The sequence below is a fragment of the Cetorhinus maximus genome, chromosome 8 (assembly GCF_964194155.1).
Source record: "Cetorhinus maximus chromosome 8, sCetMax3.hap1.1, whole genome shotgun sequence".
NCBI lineage: Eukaryota > Metazoa > Chordata > Chondrichthyes > Lamniformes > Cetorhinidae > Cetorhinus > Cetorhinus maximus.
Genome location: NC_135886.1, coordinates 127,286,509 through 127,294,944, shown reverse-complemented (window position 1 = coordinate 127,294,944; position 8,436 = coordinate 127,286,509). Strand labels below are relative to the sequence as shown.

Sequence of the window (8,436 nt, the reverse complement as noted above, 5' to 3'; positions counted from 1 at the left end):
GATAGCAAGAAATGATTTTGGATCGGAAGATGTAGAATCCATATGAGTGGAGGTAAGAAAATACAAGGGGAAGAAGACATTGGTGGGAGTAGTCTATAGGCCCCATAACAGTAGCAATACAATAGAACAGAGAATAAATCAGGAGACAATAAGGGCATGTAAAAAAGGCAGTACATTAACCATGGGTGACTTTAATCTTCATGTAGATTGGGAAAATCAAATTGGCAGAGGTAGCCATGAGCAAGAATGCATACAGTGTGTTCAGGACAATTTCCTGGAACAATATATTGTGGTTCCAACCAGGGATCAGGCTATTTTGGACCTGGTAATGTGTAATGAGGCAGGTTTAATAAATGATCTCAGAGTAAAGGATCCCCTAGAAAACAGTGACCATAACATGGCGGAATTTAGCATTCAGTTTGAGAGTGAGAAACTTGGGTCAGAAACAACCGTGCTAAACTTAAATAAGGGTAATTACAAAGGAATGAGGGCACAGTTGGCTGGAGTGGACTGGGAATGGAGTTTAGTAGAAAAGACAGTTGATGAACAATATCAGCCGTTTAAGAAAATAGTTCATGACTCACAACAAAGATACATCCCAGTGAGGAAGAAGGATAATAGGAAAGGGGTAAACTAACCATGGTTAACCAAGGAAGTTAAAGATAGTATCAAATTAAAAACTGACAAAAGGTGACCAAAAAAAAATAAAGAGGGAGAAAATAAACTTTGAGGGTAAACTACCAAGTAATATAAAAATGGACAGTAAGAGCTTCTTTAAATATATAAAAAGGAAGAGAGAGGCCAAAGTGAACATAGGCCCCTTAGAGAATGAGGCTGGGGAAATAATAATGGGGAACCAGGAAATGGCAGAAGAATTTAATAAATATTTTGCATCAGTCTTCCCGGTGGAAGACACTAATAGCATTCCAAAAATACTAAATTATCAAGGGCCTAAAGGAGTGGAGGAAATAAGTACAATAACTATCATTAGAGAAAAAGTACTAGGGAAACTAATGGGGCTAAAGGCTGATAAGTCCCCTGGACCTGATGGGTTGCATCCTAGAATATTAAAGGAAGTAACTACAGAGATAGTGGATGCACTGGTAGTAACCCTCCAAGAATCCTTCAATTCTGGAAAAGCCGCATAAGATTGGAAAACTGCCAATGTAACACCCTTATTCAAAAGGTAAGGGAGACAAAAAATAGGTAACTATAGGCCAGTTATCGTAACATCTGTCATTGGGAAAATGTTGGAGTCTATTATAAAGGATGTAATAGCAAAGCATTTAGAAATGCATAACATAATCAAGCAGAGTCAGCATGGCTTCATGAAGGGGAAATCATACCTGACAAATTTATTAGAATTCTTTGAGGAGGTAACAAGCGGGATAAAGGGGAACCAGTAGATGTGATATATTTAGATTTCCAAAAGGCGTTTGATAAGGTACCGCACATAAGGCTACTTAATGGCCTGAATTTTTCAGTTGGCGGGTGCAGACGGGGGCAGTTGCGGAACCAATCACCACCCACGATCGGCTCCGCACCGCCATTTTATGCGGGCAGGCCAGTTAAGGCCCATCCAGTGTAAGACGCGAGCCGTAGCGCTCAGCACTACCTGTGTGGGCAGGGGGAGGAGAGAGAGTCGGGGCCAGCACTCTTTCGCTGCCTCAGGGAGATTGAAGTGGTTTTCAAATAAATAAATAAATGGATCAAAAATGTATTTAAACATGTCCCCTCATGTGACTGTGTCACTTGAGATGGGGCATATTTTTATATTTCATAAATTTTTTTAAATGTATTTAATAAAAGTTTTAGGAAACTTTTTCCTGCTTGTGGTTGAGGTTTCCTAAAAAAACCTGAAGGCTGCTTGGCCTTTTCGCCTGCCCATCAGCCTTAAGGTTGGATGGGCAGCATCAATAATGACCTTAATTACTTCCTTAATGACCTTTATAGGCCATTTAAATATCAGCGGGCGTGCAGCCAACTCCAGCACACGCCTGCCGAACGAAATATCGCGAGACACCGCGATGACATTGGGATGCATGCCCGACGTCATTGCGCATCATTTTTAGCGCTGGCGTGTCAGGCCCACCCCCGCAGGCCGAGTGAAAATTTCAGGCCAATCAGATAAGAGCCCATGGCGTTGGGGGTGGTATATTAGTATGGATAGAGGATTGGCTAGCTAATAGAAATCAGAGAGTTGGGATAAGTGGAGCATTTTCAAGATGGCAACCTGTAAATGGTGGAGTGCCGCAGGGATCAGTTCTGGGGCCACAATTATTTACAATATATATTAATGACTTAGATGAGGGAAGTGAATGTAGTATCACCAAGTTTGCGGATGACACAAAAATAGGTGGGAAGGCAAGTGGTGAGGATGACACAAAGTGTCTACAGAGGGACATAGGCAGGTTAAGTGAGTGAGCAAAAACTTGGCAGATGGAATATCATGTGGGAAAATGTGAGGTTATGCACTTTGGCAGGAAGAATAGAGGAGCTGAATGTTATTCAAATGGAGAAAGACTGCAGAAAACATGAGCACAGAGGGATTTGGTAGTCCTCATGCATGCTAACATACAAGTTCAACAGGTAATGGGGAAGGCAAGTGGAATGTTGGCCTTTATTTCAAAGGGAATGGAGTATAAAAATAGGGAAGCCTTGCTAAAAGTATACAAGGCACTTGTTAGATCACATCTAAAATACTGTGAACAGTTTTGGTTCCCTTATCTAAGGAAAGATGTACTGAAATTGGAGGCAGTCCAGAGAAGGTTCACTAGGTTGATCCTGGGGATAGAGGGATTTTCTTATGAAGAGAGGTTGAGTAGATTGAGCCTGTACTCATTGAAGTTTAGAAGAATGAGAGGCAAGCTTATTGAAACATAAAAGATACTTAAGGGGCTTGACAGGGTAGATGCTGAGAGGTTGTTTCCCCTTGTGGGAGAGTGTAGGACCAGAGGGCATAATCTTAGAGTTAGGGATCGCCCTCTTAAGACAGAGATGAGGAGGAATTTCTTCACTCAGTGGGTAGTGAATCTGTAGAATTCTTTACTTCAGAGGACTGTAGAAGCTGTGTCGTTAAGTATATTCAAGGCTGAGATAGACAGATTTTTAATCAGTAAGGGAATAAAGGGTTATGGGGAAAAGGCAGGAAAGTGGAGTTGAGGGTTATCACATCAGCCATGATCTCATTGAATGACAGAGCAGACTTGATGGGCCGGATGGCCCACTTCTGCTCCGATGTCTTATAGTCTTATGGTCTTAGTAACAGTGATATATTTTCAAGTCAGGATGGTATGTGGCTTGGAGGGGAACTTCCAGGTGGTGGTGTTCCCATGTATCTGCTGCCTTCTAGATGGTAGTGGGTTTGGAAGGTGCTGTCTAATGAGCCTTGGTGAGTTTCTGCAGTGCATTATTCATGCATAACCAAAAACTTACCAAAATCACTTTTGGCTCTCAAATTGACTGCAATGATGAAAAGATTGATCCAAACTTAGGATCATGGATTGATAACTGCACAGGAGGAGGCCATTTGGCCCATTGTGCCTGTGCATGCTCTTTGATAGAAATATTCCATTAGTTCTACACCCTGCCCCTTCCCCATAGCCCTGCAAAATTTTCACCTTCAAGTATTTATCCAATTCCCTTTTGAAATTCATGATTGAATCTGCTTCTGTAACCATGTCAGCGTGTACTTCCAAATCACAACAACTCACCATGCTGAGAAATTGCCCCCACCCTCTACCCTGGACCGCTCGCCAATTGCTGTGCCTTAAATCTATGTCCTTTGGTTATGGATCCTTGTGTCAGTGGAGACAATTTCTCATTTTCTCAGTCAAAACACTTAAAGATTTTGAACAGCTCTATTGAATCCTGCCTTAGCCTGCTTTGCTCTATGGAGAACAGCCCCAGCTTTCCGAGGCTCCGCACATAACTGAAGCTCCTCAGGTCTGATACCATTCTAGTAAATCCCCTCAATGTGTTTCTGAGGCCTTGAAATCCTTCCTAAAGTGTGCACATTGAGGCACGATACTCCAGCTGAGGCATAAAGCATTGATTTATAAAGTTTAGCATAGCTTACTGGTTTTATATTCTCCACTACTGTTTATAAAGCAAAGGGTCTTTTTTAATAGTCCTATCAACTTGTGCTGCCACCTTCGAGCATCTAAGCGCAAACGCCTCCAGTTCTCTCCATCCCTGCACCCACTTTAACATTGTACCATTTAGTTTATATTTCCTCACCTCATTCTTCCTACCAAAATACATCACTTCACACTTCTTTGCATTCAATATCATCCACCATGTGTCCTTCCATTTCACTGGTGTGTTCATAACCTTCTTCTGAAAAGTGGGTTTCAATTCAATTGATTTCTACTGAGGTTTGTCCCTGAAACTCCAAAATTCAGGAGCGTATAGTTTATGGCCTGTTCCTGGGGACACACATTGACACAAATGCTGGCTGCAGAAGGTAAAACACCTCCTTTGGTTTGCCAGAAATATCATAGTTTTCTAACGCATCTGTATTGGCAATTAACTACATTATAAACTTGGAAATTCCATAGTTGAAAATGACATGCTAGGAATAGCATTAAAATTTAGGACACATTTCAATTCTACTCACCCCACTGATTCTAGGCGGGTGGGCACTTAAAATCACACAGCTAACCTCTCTGCTCTGGAACCACTGGGGGCTGACTGTTTCCCATTTTATTCTTCTCCAACGAGCAGACAGCGAGGACATCAGCCCAAAGGCAGATGGTGCCTATTGCATCCTGTTGACATCTCTGGGGTTTGACTGCAGTTTTAACTCAATTGCCAGAGTGGAAAGTCTCAGTGGCTTTCCCACCAGAAGAGGCTCAAATGGGGAAAACATTTTTTAAACCTCTCTTGTGGAACCAGAAGGAGTAGGACTGGGTCGCTTTAACATGCACGTACAAATGATTCCAAGTCTTTTGATGATGTTGCCAAGGGGCAACATGCAGATGAGGAGGGGGCCCAAGGGTAATTCCTTGGGGATGGGGTAGGGGGTCAGAAGGGAAGTCTTCCCCGGAAATGCTCTCACTGTGATTCGATAGGTGTGAGGGGAACAAAGCTGGGGCAGCCGCACTAAACTTGACAAAATATAGGAGGATTCAACGGAAGTGGCTGACTCTGTCCAAGACTGTAGAGAGGTCAAGGAGAATGAGGAGGGAAAATGTGCCATGTATACATTCACCGAGGATTCCAGTTGTAACTTTGGCTAGTGCAATTTCAGTGCTGTGACAAGTGTCACAGGAAACCTGATGGATAGGTGCAGAAATACAGGCACGGACTTGGGAGGCAACAACAGGATGAAGACCAAGCCTCAATATCCTTTTGAAAGCAGGATAGCCAAAAACGGGGTGCAGGATTCCAAAAGAGAATTTTCCAATATTGTATAGAAGTTAAATAACTTGTCTCGACCTATTAAGAAATGCTCTCGAGATGAATCTCAGTACATGAGCAGCTCCATTCATTACCACTTTACTTTGAATACTTTCAGTGAACATCCAACATCCCAAATCCATCTTGTCCTCTGCTGACAGCCATTCTATAATTGCGTACACATTCTATGTTCAAATGTATGAAGCATGCATTTGTATACATCTGTGGCTTTAAAAAAAAAACATATTTGTCATCCTTTCGCTCATTTCCGTAATTATTCCAGATCTTATACAAATCATTTGAGCACTGCATATTGATCACATACGCTCGCAAAGAATAAACATCCCCTCTATCATGTATGAATGGAAGAGGACGATCTCAGTGACTTTCTGGCATATAACTAGCAGGTGCTGGAAGCTTAGCCGCATTTCTGTCTCCCCTCACCACCACCTCCACCCCACCCCCCCCCCCCAAAACCGCCCCTCCTCTCCTGCATCTGTTGCCAAGCGGTATTTCACTCCAAAAGGCGTGAATCTTAAGAGAGAGAGAGAGAGAGAAAGGAGAGCAAGAGGGGGAATGGTAGATTGCAAGTGTGGATGGATGCGGCTTGTGGTGTTGAGTCCCTGTCTGTCTGGTGTTTGTCTGTCTGTCTGTATGTGTGTATGTGTGTGTGTGTGATCACTGGGAGTGAATGGCTCAGTCAATTTCAGTCTCTCTGAATGGCTCTGTCAATTTCCCCGAAGCCGGAGCAGAGCGCAGGCGCCAGGACCTGCCCCAAACATCTCAAGGTGTACTCATCGCGCTGAAGATGGCGACAATTTGAGGTTGGAAGGTTGAGGGGGGAGTGGTGGTGGCGGTGGCGAGGGAGGGAAAGAGAGAGAGAGAGAGAGAGAGAAGGGAGGAGTGGGAGGGGGGGGTGGGGGGGAGGAAAAAAGCAACAGGGGTCAAGGCACAAAGATGAGATCCAGGAAACGGACAAGGACACCGGCGGAGGAGAGCAGGAAAAAAACACCGATGACCGCGATTTATTCCTAAGGATCCGTGCACCTCTCGCACCAATAGTGGGTGCGCGCTGGTTTTTATCAGGTAGCCTCCAACGCCGGAAAGGTGGTGGTGGGGAGGGAGGGAGGGAGGGAGGGGGGTTGGGGGGAAGTAGGTGGAGGTGGGGAGGGATGCTATGTGGCTTATTTATTTATTTATTTTGAATTACCAAAAAAAAATTAAAAAAAAAACAAATCTCCCTTTCTGTTTTGTCCAGATGGAGGATGCAATCTCCTGCAAAATGCAATGGATTATTTTTGACCAGGCGGTAGGGGGGCATTTGCAGCCCTCTTTTGGAACTCTCCACACAGCCATGCTGCAAAAGTGACATTGGGAACTAGGAGAAATTGGAAAGCTGCCCTTTCTCCCCCACCTTTTTCCCCCTCCAAAATATGATCAGGGGTGCTTGGATGTGTAATGCCGTCTTGAAAATCTGTTTTGCACCCATAGCAAACGAGAAACCCTGCGTCGATTCACAGAGGGCAGAGAAATGGCAAATGTCTTTAGCGTCTCTGCTCCTTTTCGCTCTCCTCTTGTCTGATTATTTTTGCTCTTGCGCTGGAACGAAATTGAGGAACGGGGAAACAGCGGGCTGGATCTGGAGTGACCCCACTGGTAGTCGCAACTTGGTCACATCACACGCGGGGGATCAAAGCCAGAGGAGGGTTCAATGTGATCTTTCTCTAACCAATTTGACGGAACCTGTCAAAGACTTGAAGACAGCCTGTCAGTTCCCCAAAGGTCTGGATTCCGCCTGCCTGTGGTCTTATTTCAGTCATCTTAGGCTGTCCTTCTGTCATTCTTACACCATTGCTGATCTTTTGCGGGAGTATGTCAACCCGAACGGGTTAAACTGCAGTTTGGATATGCGGATCCGTGATGATGGAGAGGCTATATGCAGCAAATGCATGGAGGCTTACCAGATGGAAGACCAACATGCTCAGGAAAAATATGAGGAGTTCGAAGCAATGCTACAAAAGCACTTGGAATCGGCATATTCGGTCAAATCTTGTCCAAGCGACTGTATGGTAAGGTTAATATATTTCCGAGTTGTCCATTCTAAATCCATGATCAAACCTTTGAGGTAAAATGGTACAGTCTGTGTGCAGCATGTAGTAAAAGGTACTAAAGACCGGGCTTTTCCTACTTGCAATGTTGGTTTGTGTGTACGTAAACAAAAGGAAGCAAATGAAGGAAGCCCTCTCTGGTTGAAGAATTAGCCAGTGCCAGACATCCCCAAGGTGGGAAAACAGTCAATGAGAAGACCAGGTGGAGGTTAGGTGGCAACATGCGTGTATATTGTGAAGAATAAAAAAGTTTGAGAGTTATACCTGGAAGCAAAGGTAATAAATTCCATCAATTTGAGGCCCTGGGAAAGAGTGAGAGCAAGGAGGCTATGTGACAGGTCATTATCTCAATCGCAGTGGGGATGTAGGGAAGGGGTGAGTGTATAGAATGCCATATTTGAACCTTAGGACAGAGGCAAGTTCAAGAGATCAATGGCCATGGTCTGAAGCAGTAGGGAAGGATGTGAAGATACATCAAAAAAGTGAGGGGGGGGTAGTGGGGAGGGGGGGAACCAGGGGGTCATTTATCAGGTGACAAGCAATCAAAATGGAAGCCCTTTATTAAAGGTTCATTTTGGTGTAAGTTTTGTGATATTCATCCCTCATGTGCTGCTCAGTAACAGGGTATTTAACAGTTTGGCTAATATTTTTGTCAAGTTTTAACACAGTGATTTGGTAATATGCTCTAAAAAGGAGGCATGATGAGAAGCCAAGCGATATGATTTAGATGCCATGAATATGCTCGCCTGATCATTCCCAAGGCACACAGTTGTCAACCTCATGAGTGGGGTTCCAATTAAAGCTGGTAATTAAACAATGAAAAGTGTACATTTTGATTTAAATAAGTGCACAGATTGGGAGTTGATTCTGATCATGATGCTATGAAACTTTTTTTTCACAGTGCCACCTCTTCTGACTTGTGATCTTA

At 43.8% G+C, this 8,436-nt stretch overlaps 1 protein-coding gene across 1 annotated transcript in view; it reads left to right on the top strand.

The window, feature by feature from the left end:
- The first annotated feature begins 6,870 nt into the window (after positions 1-6,870).
- nalf2 (NALCN channel auxiliary factor 2) overlaps positions 6,871-8,436 on the top strand; it is a 394,010-nt gene continuing 392,444 nt past the window's right edge. Inside the window, exon 1 of the mRNA XM_078546275.1 lies at positions 6,871-7,469. Coding sequence (XP_078402401.1) covers positions 6,939-7,469 — 531 coding nt within the window. The 5' untranslated portion in view covers positions 6,871-6,938. The remainder of the gene's footprint in view (positions 7,470-8,436) is intronic.